Source organism: Siphateles boraxobius, unplaced genomic scaffold (assembly GCF_051911475.1).
Source record: "Siphateles boraxobius isolate OS27281-9 unplaced genomic scaffold, OSU_SipBor_1 35, whole genome shotgun sequence".
Classification (NCBI taxonomy): Eukaryota; Metazoa; Chordata; class Actinopteri; order Cypriniformes; family Leuciscidae; genus Siphateles; species Siphateles boraxobius.
In genome coordinates, this window is record NW_027508975.1 from 10,167,311 (window position 1) to 10,188,187 (window position 20,877).

A 20,877-nucleotide genomic window follows, 5' to 3' on the forward strand; every position below is an offset into this window, starting at 1 on the left:
ACTGGGGACGTTCACACAGGACGTGTACACAGAGGGTCTCAAGAAGTGTTTTTTTAAATTTGAACTAATTTTAACCTGATGCTTATGAAGTGAGATGTGATGCATCAGTCTATCTAATACATAGGCCTAGACCCAAAATGTAAAAAATGCCCCCAAAAAACTGCACTGATAAAGTGCAAACATATCCTGTGTGTACAAGCTTTAAAGGAATAGGCTAATTCATCCAGAAATATTCCTTGATGAAATAATTTTGTCACCCAACATGTTGTTCCAAACATCCATGATTTAAACTCAAGAAGTTTTACAGTCCAATTTGTGAAGAAATCATTCATACCGTTTAGAATAATTGGTTCACCAATCAGACGTTGCTACTTCTCTAACGTATTCTTGTGAACAACGCAAGTAGAGCTAGCTTGGATGTCAAGAACTTTTAGTGAAATACGATTCACATTTTGGTCTGTTCTTCAAGCAAAGCTCTATCAAATGTCTTCAAAATAATTTAAATTTTTCATTTTGTTGAAAAGAGTGGCAAATGCTTTTGCTTTTTTCAAGTTTACATGCATGTTGTTTTTTGTCCACTTGTCACATGCATCATCTTCATGTCTTCCACTCCTCTGTCCTGTTCTACTTCCTGTAAGCACTTCAACACTGACCAAACTAATGTCTTGGATTTACCTTTAATTTCTGCTTTACCTTGGAAGTCCTTGGCCTTCCCCGCCTCTACCATTCTTCCCAACATTATATGGGCATTCCCTTTGGATTCTAACCCCTGTTTCTGAAGACCCTGGCCTGGATTACCCCTTGCTCCCCATCCCTGTGGAGACTACCAGCAATCCTGTTAGCCATAATGAGATTAGGCAGAGTCAGTGGCTAGCCCTTATTAAGAGTAGTTTTGTGTCTGACCATTTGCGGCTGAACCCTACACACGAGGGCAGCTGGCATTAGGTGAATTGTCTGTGAATGTGGCCTTCCTCTATGGCCTTTGTGACCTGATTTTAGTTAATAAAGTTCTTACTTTAGTTCTTATCCTTAGTTCTGCAAGAAGGAGCCTTTTGGTCACTGTTCTTATAAAGTATTTTGCTTCACCAGATGGTTCCTGGTGCTTCGATCAAGCAAGTTTCTCCGCTGTCTATGCGATATACAAAGCCTTTTGCCATCCTAATTATTTAAGAAAATAATTAGATAAGTAGCAGGCTAGAATTCTCTCTACATTTTCAACAGCTCTGTTAGCCAGTTTTGTAGTCCAAGACCATATTTTCTATGACTAGTAGAGACCAGCTCATTGGAGTCCTAATGCTCAGTAGTTCAAATGCTCCTGAAATGATGGTCTGGGACTAGGACTTGAGATAAACTTGAGTACTACGATAATGGTTTTAGCTTTCTAAGAAGCATTTAAACTCTTGTTTCACCTCTTTTTGCCTTCACAAAGTCATCACAACTAAACCCCTTGCATCCATCCCCACCTCTCTCCCACCCTTTGCTGGACTCTGACCTGATTTTGGTCTGGTTAAGCTCCTGTGGCTGCCTGTCAGTAGCCTAACTGATCCCTCCCTCCACACCCCACGCATCCTAGTGCCTCATGGGGCCCTCAGCTGACCGGTCTAATCCTGCAGGCATTAGAGTACTGATAGGAATTCAGAAGGGTGGCAGGAGGTTGGAGTTTATGGTGAGGCCTCTTGGGGATAAGGACTGTGGGTTCATTGAGGGCAAACTTGCGTTCATTGTCCTCCTGGCCGCTAGGGGGCGATCAACATCTCCTCTTTCCCTTTTCAATCAGTGGGTTTGTTTGTAAATTGAAACAAACTCTGTGCTGATATGAATAAGCCAGTTATATGTCTTGTTGCCCCACGCTGACAGCTGTGAAGGGAGCATCACCTTCAGAGCATTCAAAAAATGTTTGAAAGAAAAGTTCTTGTTTTTCACTTATTAAAATCAATTAATTTGCAGCCAATAGCCAGCTCTAATAGTGTCAGTGTGCTACCTTGTTGAGCTGTGCTGGTTTGAACCCTACTGTAGACAGCATAATTCGGGATTAGGGCAAAGCGTATAGAAGAACAAGAGGCGAAACTCTGATGCTTTTTTGGAAACAGCCACTAGGTGGCGCTTCGGTAGCGCGGCCGCCATTTTGGGGTGAAAATTCCAACTGGAGTTACTGGACAACAGCACAGATAACAGTTAATCCAATCATTAAATACACATTTGAGATAGTTTTTTTTCTTTTCTTGCTTTGAGTATTTCCATTTTATGCAGTTTTACACATTTTTTACTATTATTAGTTACCAACTCCACTAGGCCTGAAATATATTTTGTACTTTTTAACCATACAAAAATGTATGGCCATAAATGTTATATTTTAAATTGCATGACATATATCTATACATATATTTTACTTATCTGAGAACACAATTTAGCCTATGCCTGCAACTTATATGAACATTTATGTGTCCAAACATGTGAAGAAAATATTTGAGTTAATCTACTGTATATATGATACCATATATCTGCATATATTACAGAGTATAGTATTTCTCTATGGACAACATTAAGTATAAATATGTGACATACATATTTGTTTCCCACATATTTAATAAATGTCTGTAAACATACATGCATGTGATACTGATGCATTGAAATTAGTACATATATGCATACATATATGCGTCTTAGGCTACATATACACATATACATTTATGTGCATATACGGGAAAATATATGCCACTTACATGAAAACGGCCATGTGTTTTATATGAATTTTGCATATATTCTCATATAGGCAGCAGACATACATGGGCACTGACATTAGGCTATATATGTAATTTACTTATATTGACATATATTACATTTCTGTATTTGTAATCCCCTGGAACATGCTACAAACATGATGATCTTATAGAACACGATGGACAGTGGCTGTTTTTTTTTTGTTTACATAGTCTTGCTTTAGTCTTGCTTTAACAATCATTAATATAAGATAGTAGCTACTGCAAAAAAAAAAAAAAAAAACAGTTGACTGTAAAGCTATTCTATTACTGTTATATATAAATATTGTCCAATTATCTGATATACTGTTATATCTTGGTATTAATTCAGTGATTGTAATGCTAATACTAAAAGTTTTGTGGGAAGTAGAAAACTTGTCTAAGTCTTTGAAATAAACTGTTAAAAGGAATTTGATGTACTAGTCAAGTGATTGTACGTTATTCTGTGTTGTCATCATTCAGTCTGGATTTGATCTTTAATGTAGACTTCTTTAAAAAAAAAAATACAAAGCAGCTGATATTGCCATAGCGACAGCAAAAAGCTAGTGGATAGTGATGGGAAGTCCGGCTCTTTTCAAAGAATCGGTTTTTAGAGCGGCTCGTTCGCGAACGACACATCAGCACTAGTGGACTGCTGAGTCGCTTTCACCCCAAAATGGCGGAAGCGTAGCGTAGCGTTGCAATGGAACGTTCTATTGAGTTTCGCATCTTGTTCTTCTATACTCTTTGATTAGGGTGAACCTGAGCTCCTTTTCCGCTTCCCTAGGGAGAGTAGCTTGGGGGGTAACCGTGACAACAGTTCAGTCAACAGCTCAGGGAGGCAATGTGAGCACTAAGTAACAGTCTCTTGCCTTTTGTCAACGATAGGGGAAACCTGAGTGAGATGCGCAACAGGTGCAACATAGAAAAGTGTCCCCTTACACACACACCTCGGGACACTCCCCATGCTCCCTAAATGCATTCCCACAAAAATATGGATGCCATCCGTTTGCATATGGACCTTTGCCCATGGGTATTTATACATGAATGTGTGTTGATGAGCTTGTTGAATGGCATACGTCGGAAGATTTTGCTGAAGATGGCCACATAATATATAAGCAAATACTAAATTAAGGAGTGAAAGGAGTTAAAAACAGCTGTTGAGGTGTTGACCTGGTGTTCACAACCTACAGCTGGATGTCTGATGATTAGTCCTACAGCTGTCCCAACATTACAGCCGGTGTCCTGTGCTGACATCCATATCCACTCTTCGTCTTTTCTTGGCCTAGGCTCTCTTATCACACAAACAGCAGCAGGTGTTACTGCTCAGTGTGTTTCCCGATGCCCATGTCTTTGGAGACTCTGGAAAAGATCTGCCAGTTGGTGAGCGAGGGGTCTTTTCACATCTGAAAAGACAGCAGCCGCACGGCTGTCTGCCGTGAGTGTGCTGCAGAGGTGCCGCCTCATTTAGGCAGATATTTGAGATCTCTGTGGTTAGAAACCCTTGTTCTTTCGTCTTTTCCACCATTCAGGTCTGGCAAGATTACTTGACTTAGATTTCACTGAGATTTTAATTTTGGGTGGGGGAAAGCCCTCCGTTCAGCATCTGTTTACCCCCAGATGGCCATCGTTGACCCGTTCCCTCTAATTTCTATACCCCAGAGAGAGGTACAAAAAAAGTCCTCCACTCCCCACATGGCTCAGGTATGCCAGGTGTCTCTATGCAGGCCCACCTGCTGCCGCTCTTTTCTGATCAGCACAAAAGCGGACATAAAGACTGCAGAACTGTCTTTGATTAGGAGCAATGGCAAGCAAGATGCAACAAGGTTTAGTTTGAGGTAAAGAGATGCTTTACTTCAGCTAAGTGGGACGCTGGTCTCTTGTGTGAAGGAACACCTGTGCAATTGGTGCCAATGCAAAAGCTGTATGCATCTCATTTAATGCATAGCTTTCTAAGACATTATTAACATAATGAATTCTTTCAGGTTTGCTGAGATATCTTTGCTGAGTGTGATAAATTAATGGATTTTATATTGATTTTAAATTTCAAAATAATTTAGTTGCAAAGAACCAGTGTCTATTGAATAGTGCATATAATAATTTTAAAAAATTTTCAATAAATTTGTTATTGAATTATATTTAAATCATCATTGTAACACATTTCATGAAATCTAATGCTCACTAGACGATCATAATATGCTTTTAATGATTAAATTAAATGACGTTAGTTTAAAAGTATATATATATTTATTTATTTATTTATTACCTGGATTTGTCTTTTTGCTAGCATTGAAACTCAATTTTACTTTTTGATGAAAAAGAAACAAAAAAATTCTAATACATTTTACTATTTGATAACCATTCAGGTTTTTAAATGCCTATTAGTGTGTTTAATATTCTGGGTGCTGTTGTTGTTGTTCTGGATTATGTAATACTTATTGGTGTCATCTAGATAAGGAACTAGACTGCATTTGGAGGCATTCAAGTGGTTAGCCAAGAGTTAAATTAGAAACGGTCTGTTGCTTTTTGCCAGACGTGGAGTAACAGTTTGACAAAGAATTTGATTTTCTGTGATAAACATTTAACTACGGTTACAAACAATGTTCAGTTATGTACTTTGCATTTTATGCAAATTAAGTTTTTTGCATAATCTTTATTTTTGTTTAACTAATGTCTTTTTTTCTTGTTTTAAAGTGTTTAAGGACATGTTTCTCTTTGTGTCAGTTCTGGACTTGCGTAACATTTGCCTCAGGCAAACAGGTGTGAGGGTTGGTGATATTGTCAGGAGTGTCCTTGTGAAGTGGTGGCTTCTCTAAATTCTCTTTTAAAAAAGAGGGCTTCAGTTTTTAAATACACTTTATATTGGCAAAAGTAATTGGACACCACTACAAATCATCGAATTCAGGTATTGTCATGGTATTGTCATGGTAAAATGGGTATTACCATGGTGCATTGCTGTTTAAAAAAAACACATATATATATATATATATATATATACACACACAACTATTTATTATGTTTATTTATTTAAACAGCAATGCACCAAGGTAATACCCGTTTTACCATGATAATACCATGTTTTTTTACTTATACCATGGTAGTAAGCTGCTTTATTTGTTTTTTAAAATGGCGCCACAACTGTACTTCACATTGAAATGTCATATTAATTATTTTCAGTATTAATCCTAACAGATTGACAGTCTCTAATTCTGGCTCAAAAGGATATGGTCAGAGTTGTGATATCCTTTAGTTTAGAGCAGCATCGGAGATCAGAGAAAAGAGATGTTGCTAATCAAACTTTTTGTTATACTTAACTATATAATTTCTATTCCTGTTTTAAACAGTTTAACCTATAATTCATGTAGATAATGTGTCTGTTGTGTTTAATAAGGGAAGTGGGAGGATTTGAGTAAAGCATTACAGCAGGTCATGGCCTCTTATTTTAAGACAAAGATGAGTTTTTCATTGCTGGTAGATAGATTTTTTAAATTAGAGTGTCTCTATGTTCCAGACGGCCAAGTGTGATTTTTACCACTTGCAATGTATGACTTTATCTCAAAGGCATGTGTGTTTTCATCTCAAAGGCATGAGTGAAGTAAAGTAAGTTTCAGAAAGCCTGTTCAGTGTTTTTTAACAAGTTCTAAACACAAAGTGTTTCTCACTAAGCCAAGCATTAGGTTGGGTTATTTGAACAGGCCACAACCCTATATATTGAACTTCGGGACCTAACTTGTCCCACGCCATTTGCTCTGTAGACATGAATGATGCCTCAGATCATGAGAAGAAATGTGCTATAATAATACCTGGGGACCAGAATATCCGTGCGTGCGTGCGTTTACTCTGCATGTTTTTAACGTATGGGCCTCTCATTATCTGTGCATGTCTGCTGTATTGTGCATGGATCAATAGCGTTGAGGGAGGCAGAGTGAGGTCGTCCCTGCTGACAGTGTCAGAATGCTGTTGGAGATTGAGCAGCAGTGATTCATCAGATTCAGGTTGCTGCAGGCCCTCCACGCTTCACTCCATACTGCATCTGTTCCACCCTCTTGTCCTTGACATTTTTAATCATAAATTGTTAAATGAAATTTGATTTTTAGTCCATCGACTGCAAGTTCTCTTTTACTTTTGAGTGCAATGCCCACCTCTCAAAATTCAAACAACTGGATAGAACCAAGAGCCCCCCTCCGTTTGATCATTCGATATATTCTGATGCGTCACAATACGAAAGAAAAGATCTTTCACTAGTACCGTTTCATCGTAAAAGTATACATTGACAAAATACAATTTTAGCAGATATAAAATTTACAGTCTTTCTCCTCCAGGAAAATAGACCAAAAATATAGATCAGTATGTTGCACTGAACAGATTTTTTGCCAAATCATATGGTCTCTATAATGAGCCTATACATAATTAGCAAGTAGCAAATTGTGGTTATTGTTTTTCCCAATGGACTCAAGCTGAGAAGTTAAGGAAAGTAATTTGATCATTAGCCTAAGGTGTAACATTAACTGAGTTCACTGTGTTCACATCATTACATTGCACCATAATTATTCTGCAAGTTTAATCAAAATGCATTTCATCAGTGTCTTCTTTTGTCAATTTATCTTCAAAATCTTCAGGACCTTCTAGCAATGTGCCTCCTGTTTATGGTCTGGATGTGACAGATGTGACCAATTGGGAGACTACTGTACTTACTCCTGCTCTAGAGATCCTGGACTGCCTCCAAAAGGTTTGACTTGTTTCCTTTCTTGTTTAGTTGACAATGTCTCCTTTTACACCCCTCTGATCATGATATGTACATTAAAACATTTAAAATAAGTTTACGTCTACACACAATCATGACAAACTTTATTATTTTGTAAATTTTTTTAGCTATCATTGGGTTATTAGGCATCATCATTTCTAAAGATTTTTTTAGGCCAATTACTAATCCCCATTCATAGCACATCTACTTTTGAAACCATTCCAGGGAGAGCAGCCATCCACACAGCCAATCAGAGCTGAGGGTGTGGAGTCTCGCAACGAACGGAGTCATCACATTTGCGATCTGTGCGAAAAGGTGATCATTGGTGACTTGGAATGGACGGGTAAGTTTCTGCAACTAGAAAGCGTTCTCAAACATCTTACAACAAGACTATTGATGCTAATATTTGAACTGTCCTGACCTCCAGCACACCAGAAGTCCAAAAACCATCTTTATCAAGTCCGCAAGAGGAGAAAAGCCGAGCAAGCCTCAGTTCAGGACACAAACCCTACCAAACATAAAAATGTCATTGACAGGCAGGTACCTGTACTATAGCACCCACCTCACGGCTCTGATGGGGCTTATTGGGGTCAAGCTCACAGATGGACCAAAGAAATGAAGGGCTCATAATGTATTTTTTTCAGATCAATTTAAGAATGTGCTTTCAGATTCATTAGTTTGCAGTGAGCTGCAGTGATACCGCTACTTTCCCTGTGGAGTAGCAGAACACACTTCAGGGTCTGTGATGCTTAGACGCATGGAATGATGGTTTTTCCCATCTGCCACAGACCAGGGGTTATGGCTAATGTCTGGATTTGGATACTTCCACTGGACAGATGTCTTCCCCACTGCTGTTTTGTCTGAGTGGTGTACTTTTTAACCACATCTAACCAGGACTGGTGCTCTTTTAAACCACACTGCGGTGAGCTGTTTTAACCTCTTTGGCTGTTCTGACTGAACTCAAAATACATCACTGCTGATGTTGGATTACTGGATCACATTTTTTCCTGCTGATCAAGAACAGAGGTTATTTTTTCATTATTAAATCTGATGCTGGGCTTTATTTGGAAGTCTTATATTTACATAATCGTCTGATCGGTTTCGGGTCAGCACATAACTATGACTTTAAGCTTACGTGGACGTTCTTTCCTCAGGATTCCCAGTGCCTTTGCTTTTTCAATGACAACTTCTAATCAAAAACTTTTTTTACTCACTCATATGCCTTTCCAAACCCATTCATTTTTTCATGGAACACAAAACGAGACATTTTGAGGAATGTAAACAGCTCTTATCCATACAAAGAATAAATGATATAATAAGGCACCAGAAAACTTGGAATATAGCCTGAGTTATGGGTTACATTTGATCTTTTCTTCTGGAGCTTGTATGGAAAAGAGCAGCATGTACATCCATGAAGTAAAAAATGAGTTTGGAACATCATGAGGTTTATAAATTACAATTAATCCTTAGTTCACATTTTAAGACTCTGCTGCATTTGTCTTTTGGTTTGAGTGTTTGTATTTCAAAACTTTTACAGAATGATCTATAACTGCAGTGCATAAATTATGTAAATAATTAAAGTGCTTTTTTATAATTTAAATGACTCATCTGAACAGGTATGTGTTTATCTAATCAAATGAGTCGGAAAACTTTTAGCATGAAATCATCAGGGTTGCTTGGGCGATGAGCCACCAATACCTGCTCATACCGATACACAATTTCGTAATCCTTGGCTGGGAGCCACAAGCTACCTATTTTTTCTTTCTCCTTCTCTTTTGATCATTGCTCCATGTCAGTGTGCTCCAGTGTGGCATTTCATTTTCAGTTCAAGTTCACAACATAACACTCAGTAGCCTCCCTGTTCAGGCTAAATATACATCATATACAATAGTGGGAAGGGAGAGTGTTTACACAGTGCCTGTAAGTGGCTGTCCCACATTTGCACTGATTTGGGTCACTGATTTGGACTGAGTGGGTGCCGGTGATTCCGGAATAAGGGGAGTGACAGGCAGCCTCTCATCCTTGTGTATGTGAATGTGATTTTTATTTTAGCTTTGTAAGAGTTCAAGGCTTGGCGGGAAAGTCTTAGTGGGTCAGCTGAGCTTCCTCTTGACGGATAACAGCGCATTTAGATCAGGGAGTTCTCAAGGATGAAAGTGAATGGAAAAAGAACTAAGGCAAATGGTAGACAGCTGGTGTTTGTTGACCTTGCATGCCATCTGACTGTTTACTTCATAAAATCTTACAACTGAACTACTTTTACTAGTCTGACCACTGCCTTTAAGGACATTTTGCTTTATTTACTCATCCTTAAGTTGTGCCAAACTGTTTGATTTTCTTCCTTGTGAAATGCAAAAGGAGAATTTAAGAATGTTTTGGACTTTTAGTTGCAATTGAGGAATCAAGGTTTGTAGTTTTTACTAAAAGAATCAGTATATTTTGTGTGAACTTTTTTTTTAAAGATACATTTGTGAGCAACACTTTCCTACAATGCTTTTAATGTTTGTTCAGCTCTTAGCTTGCCTTTGTTGTCTTTAGTGCAGTTTGTTCATTATGCAAGAATATTTGTTTACTTCTCACTGGCATGATTAGTCAGTGTTACTGCTGTTAGCTTGATTCTCTTTTTCCCCACTCTCTCCCTCCAACTGAACTTAAGAACTACTGATTCTTGAATAAAAGAAAGCCAGCTGATGCAATGTTTAAATAGTCCAATTTAAGCCATGCTGAGAACTGGAGAATTGGGTCAAGTTTGTTTGCTTAATTATCCTGTTATTTTCAGCCTTGTTTAGATCTCCACTAGCCCATTTAAAATGCACATGGAAAGTCATGATTACTGAGAACTCTGAAAGTGTGCACTGAATCCTAAGGCTGAACCATAATACTATCCATATCACTTAATATCTTGCCCTATGTGGTTTGCTTGTAAATATTGTGTAAAGTATTTGTTGTGTGAATGTCATCTGTTGTCAATGTGTCACATGATCCTTTAGAAATTAAAATACAGTGTTTTTGTGATCAAGAAAAAATGCGTATCAATTTTGAAAACAATTGTGCGGCTTAATATTTTTCTGGAAACCATGAAACATTTTATTTAGGATTAAATAGAATCTCTTGTAACATTATTAATGTCTTCACTGTCACTTTTGATCAATATAATGCATATTTGTTGAATACAAGTGTTTATTTCTTTAAAAAAAAAGTTAGTGTTTATTAATTTGTACTTTGCAAGTGTATTACTTGGGATTCAGCCTAAGTGTGTAGTTCCCAGTGTTGTGAAGTGAATAAGGGTCATGGTTAGACACAGTCCATTCCATCCAATGGCCCCCTATCAAGGTTGGGTAGCCTTCGAAACCCAACCGACATGCATGATTCGGTTTCCTTTCGTCTTATCTCACTCTCTTCTTCACTTTCTCTGATACTCCCCCTCTCCTCTTACCTTTCCCCTTCATTACCTGAATATCAGCTTAAATGGGGGGGTCATGTCTTCATATTCTCTTCTCTCAGCTGTTCTCGTTTCCCCTCCACTATCTGTCTCTCATTTTCTTTTTCTTGCAGTAAAGATGGCATAGATATAATGAATCATGTTCAGAAATGCAGTGGAACAATCTGTTCATCCAGTTCTTACCAGAGGTCAGCTTTGTGTTGGAGTTAGTAATAGCCATGCGGCAGACTGCGCTTCAAGTTCACCGTCTTTCCTCAGAATTGGTGTCAGTAAAGCTATATAATGTATTGCATAAACTGGAACACTGATAACATACCTTTTAACCAGTTGTACTGTGACTGACGGTGAACCTTATCTGTGTGCGTTCAGAGACGTGGGCGCTGTCAAGAATGTTTGTCTGTTATTCTGTACTATAACTCCGTAGATATTAATGGCAGGTCTGTATAGCTTTCTTTGAATGAATTTTTTTATGTATGTGCAATTACATCGGAATAGTTTGAATATATCAAACATATCCTGATAACAACCCAAAATTGTAATGAAAAAGGGTTTGTGAACACGTTATGCTTTCTGGTGTGATCTGTTTCCAAAACACTGGCTGTATCTGAAAACTTGCCTTGCTCCCTTACCAAGCAATGCCTTTGTACGTAGGTTCCTCACGAAACTGATTTCGGACAGGCTTCGGAGGCAGCATAATGGTTTAATAATCTACAACAAAATAGCGCAAGCTTTGTTTATAACTAAGCAAATATTTAATTGCTACAATAGTAATTTCTGACTAGAAAGCTCATCAAAAGTAGAAAATATTGGTAAAAAAAAACGTATATTTACACACAAACTGACCACAAACCGCTACTTTTAGATGCCATCTTTATTTTATAGCTGGCACAGAACGGAAAGCACAGGATTTTGGGATATCAAAGGTAGGGAATGATACATCTATGCTGCCTTTAAAAATCAATTAGATGAAGGTATCTCAGGATTAGAAAGTGAAGCTAACACTGGATTCGGACTTGCCTTGATGCCTTCCTACCTTGTTATGCATCCTCTAATGGCAGTATTTTTAAGTTTTCGGAAACAGCCCTAGTGAGCTCCCTACCTAGGCATCATTTTAAGACCTTATAGGTATGCTACTAACATTAAGGCTCTTCTAAAGTACCTAATTTTAGTAGAGTACTGCAGTGATTATGTATTTTTGTAGGCCAACCCAAAAGTTACTATCATCAGAGGTTCCCTCGATTAAAAACCCAATATTTTTCTATTGGGTTTTGGTTTATTGCAGAAAATAAGCTCTGACCAACAAAAGTTTGATTCTTACACATTTTGTTCATTATGATAATTTTCACAAATGAACACAGCTTTTAAGAAGCAAAAATACAAGCGGCAGAATTAAAAAGCTAAACGTAGGCTATGAACAATCTACACCATAGTCGCATGACTTCAATGCCACGTCACTAAGCCATCCCGACAACCCATTCAGTCTTTATTTAAAAAACATTTTCTCTGAAATTTGAGTTAGAATAGTTTGCAAGAGCGTGATTATAAACACAACGAGGCTGTTATAGCGTTGTAGTTTCTAGTTTACCACTGACCTTATTTCAGGCATTTAACCAAAAACCCTTTCAAGAAACCCATAGACTTTCAAACAGTGGAAATAGAGTGCTAAAACTCGCTTCTGGGTTTAGACTACAAAAATCTACCATTCCTGCAGCACTCTATTGCATGTGTCTTTGGTTGTAGAAGGCAATCCAATATTAACTGGTGAGCATTTATTTAATTTTTTTATTTTAGAGCGACTATTTGACTCATATGAGTGCTGTGTATTTTAAGTGTTGGGGTTGTACCATAGGTGGACCATTGGCAGTTCATCCTTGTCCACTGTCTGCAGTATTTCTCTCCTAAAGTTAAGTATGAGAAAATGTATTTGAATTAGTTTACATTTTACACATTTATTCATACATGTTGTAATCTGTTGTTGGTGCTTTCTCCAGTAGTATTGTTGTTTCGGCTCTTCAGTTTCTTTTTCGACTGGACCAGTATTGTTACGTTGTGGTCTAATTAGTGCAAAAATGTGCATGTGCATTCCGTTTTTGCCGGAAGTACTTCCGTTGTCGGTGTTCTGCTCCAGTTCGCGGACAGTCTTTGTGATGTCATTTTTGTCATTAACACAGTCCGCTGACGTCTGCTGTATTTTTGTGTCTGTGCAGACAACATGATTTGAGCACTTTAAAAGAAATGTCCACTAGGTAGTGCGCATGCTGTGATACTTTGAATAGGCGTGTGCAGCAGGGTTATTGTTAAGTAAAACTATTTAACATAGTTAAAAAAAATGTTTTTATAGAAATAAAGCTAAAAAAAAAAACTAATAAAATGACAAATGATCAAACTAAAATGAAAATGAAAACTAAAGCTATAAAAAAATATTTTAAAATAAAAGCCAATTCAAAATATAAATAAAACTAAAATAACACTGTTGTGCAATCACCTGAAGTATACCTGGGCCTTTAGAAACATTGGCTGTGCCACACACAGTACATGCACTATGCTGATGATGAAATTTTACATGCAGTGTACACATTCCTTAGTGTACGCATAAAAAAAACAAAGCACTCTTTGGGCTTTAAAAGGCTGCTGCCTATTTAGGGAGCAGAGCAGCAATATCAATAACAGAGCTCAAGTGTGCATGAATTGTGGTCTATTCCACTATGTAGCTCCCTCTTTTTCTGAGGAGTTTGGATTAGGCCTGCGTAGTCAGAGACAATGTGATCGCTCTTAAACTCATCTTGAGTCTACAAGATAATCCTAATCCCCTTAGACAAAACACCAGGCCATCTGGAGCTATCCTGACAAATGCAGCTAATATACACTCCCGAGCCAGTCAGACGCAGACACTGATAGTAACTTAACGCACAACAAACACTACTACAGATAGACGTGTGGGCACATGCAAGAGTTTGTTGATTCCAGTTAGCTGCCTACAGAACTAGATGTAACTGAAAATTCCACCAGCAGATTGTTTTATCAGTGAAAGTACATTAGAAACACTCGTAATGAACCCTGAAGTGTTGATCAGTCGTTGTTTTTGACCAAAAGAGCTTACTTGAAAGTGTGAATAATATTTACCAGAATTTAGAGTGTAGTAACGTTAAGGCAAGGTTAACACAAACATTGCAGTTTGTAATCGCTCATTTTCACCATAAACTCATTTGCATGAGTGCCCGTAATACGGGACTGTGTTGACATTCACAATATCCATGACTTCGGCACAAAGAACTTGTTTTTAACACCATAACTGTCGTCAACTGGAAAACACATTATTTCCTGGCAGAAGACATCATGTTATCTTCATAAGGGACCCAGTATCTCTATTTTAGCCCTAACCCAAACACACGGGACTAATACCATACTTTAACGAAGGTCGGGCCCACTATCTTTTCACATTCATGCTCCCAAGGTTGTAATTTGTGGCATTTCATCACATTTTTCTCAGCTGGGTTCCTGACATATCTGAGCTATTTAGTCTGGTTTGAATGTTTGTCATGTTGTTGCCGTAGAATCTGGACAGAAATAAGTTGCAAACTGAGGGAAACTCATCAGAATTGGCTGGACTAAGCAGCATAACTCAATTGAACGTGCATTTAAACCATTGTTCAGTTACTTTTGTGCTTATGTGGTTTTCATATGCTGGCAGTGTGGTTGGACGACCCATTTCCTTGTTTGAGTTGGCTGCCGGCCTGTCTGCTACTTTGTGCCCCCATTTGACCTTGATCCATAGGTGTCCTGCTACTTAACAATACATTTACGTCTATATATGTTTGCGCTCTTGCCTGCAATTCCCTAAACGCTATATGGATCCTGTTATTCGAGCCTTTGGTATCTTTATCAGAAAGCCTCAGGGTATTGTTATCTGGACTAAAACACGGAACTTGAATTCCACACATCTCTCAGCGTGAATGTCATGCAAAATAAGCAGGGAGACTCGTATTTATGAACTTGTAGCTCATTCCTGTGGTGAGGGAAGGACCTTGCCTGGTAATGTCTCAATAACACTGGATTGGACACACTGCTGCGGCCTTACTTGGTTTATTCGATAAGAGCCCATCAGTTCGCAATAATAGCCTTTACCAGCAATACTGCAGGGAACCATCTTGGTCATCACTTAAGAGCACAATGTTCCCTTCTAAACACCTAGTGGTTTGTCTCTGTGTCTTGTCTGGTGGTGTTTTTTCCCTTCGTCAGCACTTCCTCAACATAAACCGTTACAGTCTTGTTTTTATGGTTTTAATGTCTGGTTCACGGAACCTGGTGAAACTGCCCTAGGCGTTCCTTTGGTCATTTAGGAGGCCTCAGATTTGCATGTAACTCATTACAACCATAAAGTAACAGTTAACTGGCTTCCCAGGAATAAACACACCCTCTAAACGTTTGAGATTATCTACTGAGATGATGATGTTGTGGAAGGATAAACGGGAAATTTGCATGCAACTAGACTTTTGACTTGTTTGATCCACATTGCTAATTGTGGATTAGAACTGCCCACTGACTCAAGAAAAGTCTGTCTGATTGGCTTATGAAGTGACGAACAACAAATGATGAAATAACTATATCGCAGTTTCACAATAACGTCTACCATAGTTTGCTTGTTGCAGACAAAATGCTTCGAATGATTTGATAGAAACCTGGAAAACTTTGGCAAATAATTTTTTTTCCCCCTCTGAATCTTGTTGGGCTGCTTCACAGTGGACTGCATTAAAATTTTGGTTGCAAAAAATACATGGATTTTGACAATATACGCTACTGTTCAAAAGTTTTAGGTCAGTAATATTTTTTAATGTTTTTATAACAAAGCACTTATGGTTATCAAGGCTCCATTTGATCAAAAATACAGTCAAAACTGTTATTGTGAATTATTATAAAAATGTAAAAACTTTTTAATTTAATATATTTTAAAGTAATTTATTCCTCTGGCAACTGAATTTTCAGAAGCCATTACTCCAGTCTTCATGTCACATGATCCTTCAAATATCATTCTACTATGCTGATTTGCTGCTCAATTGACAATTATTAACGGTGCTCAGTTATTTATATTGGTTCTCATCAATGTTGTAAACCATTTTTGTGGCTTAATATTTTGTTCACACACATGTGTACGTGGCATAGAAATGTTTGAAATCCCCTGGACTAGATTACACACAGCTGTGACTAAGGGATGATGAACAGTAGCTTTGTTTGAATATGTGTCTTTTTTGTGAGTCGAATAACAAGTTGCTTTATGTGACTGCATTCTTTTAAAATCACACTTCTTTTTTTTTTCTGGCCACTGTTTATGTCGTTTTTGTCAGCTCATGTTGTTGAGGAAGCCGGTCTAATGCAGGATATCTCTGGACTTGTGTTTGTTGTCAGAAGTCCTCTCAGGCTTACGGGAATCAGCCACCTGTTAAACAAGCGTCTGACTCACTCTGGTTTTGTTTGACCTGATACACCACTTGCATATGTTCTCGTTCCTACTTACCGCCAGCTGGCTGGGCATTAGGGATTCTCAACTCTGACACATGTGAAGATGCAGCACTTGTATGTTCTTTTTAATCTCTTTTTTCCCCATATCGCCCTCTTACTCCCTCTTTTACTGAAACAAAACCTCGTTTAACGTCTTGGCTCTCTTTTCTTTACAAGACTGACTCCAGGTCTCCACTTCTGTTCTTTCCAAGCTCCCACTTGCACCGTCTCTCTTTCTCACAATAAAAGAAAAAACACTCCTCCATCACAGATTTTTATATCAGCCCATAAGCAAGTTACATTCTCACATAACTCTGCCTTACGTCAGCATGCTTCACATTCCCTGTTGTTTACGCTGTTAATTATGCAAGAGATTTCTTATTCTGTCAGAATAAGCATTAGCATTATTCAAATTTCACTGTTTAACCCTCACACTCTGATGCATCTTTTTGATGCAAGTCTCTTACACTCACCAAGGCTGCATTTATTTGTTAAAAATAGAGTAAATAAGTAATATTGTGAAATATTATTACAATTTAAAATAACTGCATTCTAATTTGAATATATTTTTAGGGTCACATGATCCTTCAGAAATAATTATAATATGCTTATTTGGGGCTCAAGAAACATAATTATTATAAATGTCCAAAACAGTTTGACATTCATAATTATATTTGACATATTCAAAATTATTTGAATAAATAGAAAGTTCAAAAGAGCAGCATTTATTTGAAATAAAAATCTTGCAACATTATAAATATGAATATAAACATTAACTTTCTAAATAAAAGTATTCAATTCTTTAAAAAAAAGGGACCCCAAAGGTTTGAACGTTAGTGTATTTATAAAAATGTATATAAATATTTTTTTCTACACAACTACTTCAAAGAATATCTTAACTCTATCATGGTATTTATTACATTTATTTTATATAATTATTCAATAATTATGTAATTATTGATGGGAAGAGCATGGAATAATTTTTAGCTGTCATTATACAACCTAGTCAGAATCAAGCATTCCAGAGAGATTTCTGCAGCTCTTTTTAAAACTTTGGAGCATGTTGTTGCAATTTTGATAATTTGGTGGTGTAATGGCTTTTAGTAGCTCCGAGGTGTGCAAAGACTTGCTTTTGATACGTCATGTGTGAATATGTAAGTGTCTTCTGGAGGTGTCAGAGCATTCCGCTATCTGATTGGATGATGGCAGATGTGTGTTGGCAATGTAAAGTGGAATACTTCATTCTCCGGCTAGGTCAGAGAGGACACATGCCGCTGATCTGATGTGAGAGGCCTGCAGGGAGACATCTGAGCTTCTGCTTTGTGTGTGTGTCTGTCCTTGTGTGAATACTGCTATTAGGAGGAAACTAAGGGCAAAAAAGTGCATTAAGTTCAGATGCATTTACCGAGTGTATGCGTTTCTCAGTGAGCTTAATTACCTCGTGTTTGCACACTTAAAAAATGTCTCCGTGGGGAACAGTATGATCCCTAACAGTTTTTGGCTAGCCAATTTGCATATTAATGTCGCGTAAGAGCTTGTATGTGCATCCAGATGCTGGTTTTCATGTGACTTTGGCATGGACTGTTACAGCTCTGCAGATTTCCTGCCGTGTTATGTAATCCGAGGGCAGTGGGTTTTTTCCAGCATTTTTTTCTCCCCCTTCCTTGAGCAGCTCAACTCTTCTCTTCCAGTACTTCCTGTTTTCTCAGTGGCCCACTGAACCTTTTCCCAGACACAGGATGAGAGGCGCTCAGCTGTAAGACACTCCCACCATGACTCACAGAGAGCTGGTTTTCCCCCAATACCCTGGTGTATTACTCATCCTTTCTGCATGTATTAAAAATTATTTGATCATAAGCTCTTAGCATATATCCCAGATATGCCCTGTGCTTTATATTGTGCTGTTATCTTTTTCCTTTTTATATATATATATTTTTTTGGTCATGTATTGCTGAGGTGAGCTTCACTATTGTTATTCCTCATATTTAGGGTTACACTGTGTTGCCCTATCCAGGCTTTTAAGTTAACCATGCACATTTTAATATCGGTACAAGATGTGTAATCATGCATAAGTGATATCACTTTTAAAAATAAAGGTTCTTTATTGGCGTCTATGAAGAACCTTTAACATCCACGGAACCTTATCATCACACAAAATGTTATTTTAAGTTCTTTTAAATGTTCTCAAAAGAAAAATATGGTTCTTTTAAGAACTGTTCACTGAAAGACTCTTTGGGAAAACAGAAATTTGTTCTTCTATGGCATTGCTGCATAATCCCCCTTTTGGATCCTGTATTTTTAAGAGTTGTAAGAAAGTGTTTTAATGTGTTTGTGTTGAATGTGTGCTGGATGAGGTAAGGCATGTGTGGTGGTTCGTCTGGTTGTGATTGTTGGCCCTGCGGGTAGAAAGTGTGGGAAAGCGAGCTGAAGGAATGACAGCACTCCTCTATGCCCAGTCACATTCACTTCATACCAAAATACTGTTAAGTCATTCCTACAATGCAGTACATTTGCAGGTCACAATCCCAGTCTTAATATACTGGATGAAAGTCAAATTAGTTTTCTTTCATCACAGCTAACTGTACTCAATGGTTTTATTGTAGTGTTTTAGTTTGAACTGACGTTGCCATGTCCCACAGGCGCTGTGCAGCTTATAAAAGATCTGCCAAGTGATTAACTTTGATTAGAATTCAACCTCAAGTTGTGAAAATGTTACATTTACTCTCCCTCATGTTGTTCCAAACTAGTTTGACTGTTTGTTTGTTTTTTCTGTGGAACTCAAAAAGAGAAATTTATAGCAGAATGTCCAAGCTCTTAGTTTCCATAGAATTAAAGTTATCAAAGATTTTCTGTCTACAATGGTTGTCTGTTCCGTATGTCGTGTCACCATGAGACTCGGAATTTCATGCTTTAGTTTTATTGGGTGACTTTTATATTACAATTAAAGTGGTTTTTAGTCCTGTTGTTGACACAAAATCCTTCTTGATGGCCACCATCTACTTTTATTGTTCACACTTCTCATTTACATGCATTCTTCAAAGCAGCACATGAGTAAATAATGACAGAATTTGAATTTTTTGTGTGAACTATCCTTTTAATAAATATCCCAGGTATTTTTTCCCCTTAATATGACTTTACAGTGTTTGTTTTTTGTACAATCCTGTTAACCAAAGCCAAGTTCTACATCATCCAAGAAGTGACATCACAGCATAAACGCAAGTATAGAGTGCCAAAGTCAGGTTCCAGATATAAAAATAGGAGCTGATGCCATCTTGCACCTCAGTTATTGATTGTATTTCCTGTAAAATGAAACTGGAGGACTTCCGTATCAATAGTACAGTTCAAGATTGTCTTGTTGCTAGACTGATGGTTTTGCACACTGTGATGGATTATAATCAATAAAAAATCAGGTAATATTTTAAAACTGTCTTTTCAAACCAATATTTCATGTCCCCATCATTATTTATGTGGTGGAAAGCTGTGTTATAAGCTGAGGTGCAAAGTATTTGAGCAAATGTAATTAGTTACTGTTACTTAAGTATCTTTTTGGCAACTTTGTAGTTTTACTGAGTATCAAAGATATTAGCAACTTTTACTCTCTACTTGACTGCATTTTTGAATAAGTATATGTACTGTTTAATATATTTGTGAGGAGTAATGCAATTACTTGTTACATTTTGCATGACACCTAACTTTTTCTGCAGTTGTTTGTTTCTGCTACAAAAGTGATCTCTCCATCAACAGGACATTCAAGGTAGCCTACTATATCTTGTGTTTTTTCCCTTACTCACCCAAACTTGTCAACAAGGCTACTTTACCTGAATGTGAGTGCATAAGCAGCTAGTTGTGACTTGTAGATGTTTCATATATGAGATGAGGATGTGGCTGCAGCCGGTGATGAGGCCGAAATAGCACGTTCAATGCAAGTAGGTGTTGACTAGTTCATTTTACTTAACATTTCATTTATCAGTTATAGTGAAGAGATCTTTTTTTAAAAAGATATTGTTTTACTTATGCCGTTTTCGAACATTTGAGCTTAACTGAGACTTGAGTGTTTGTAGCTGTTCATCGGCCTTGATTTATTGCAATATTGAGGTGTACAGTTTTATTTTGATTTTTTTTGAAAAATATTTTCTAAATGTTTCTTGTTTTTCACTGGCATGTCTCTTAGGTGTTGAGTACTAGTGCATCTTTGAGCCTTACATTCAGTACCAGTAAAATGCTTAAGTACTGTTAAAATCAGATATTCTAAGACTTTTACTCAAGTGGTATTGGAAATGGTGACTTGTAACTTAATGGAGTCATTTTCACTGTACTATTACTCAAGTGTGGTTTTCATGTACTCCTCACACCTCTGGTAATAAGTGATATGAACATTATCCCTTAAATGTCTGTCTTGTTTGAACTTGTTCATTCTTAAGGCTCAAAGCTGCTTAATATGAACTTTGCGATTATTG

The 20,877-nt window shown here is 37.5% G+C and overlaps 1 protein-coding gene across 2 annotated transcripts in view; it reads left to right on the plus strand.

Moving 5' to 3' along the window:
* The window catches only part of trit1 (tRNA isopentenyltransferase 1), a 125,912-nt gene that overhangs the window by 59,102 nt on the left and 45,933 nt on the right, over positions 1-20,877 (plus strand). For both annotated transcript variants that reach the window (XM_077196352.1, XM_077196353.1), the window contains exons 9-11: positions 7,358-7,467; positions 7,708-7,825; positions 7,910-8,018. In XM_077196352.1, coding sequence (XP_077052467.1) covers positions 7,358-7,467; positions 7,708-7,825; positions 7,910-8,018 — 337 coding nt within the window. The remainder of the gene's footprint in view (positions 1-7,357; positions 7,468-7,707; positions 7,826-7,909; positions 8,019-20,877) is intronic.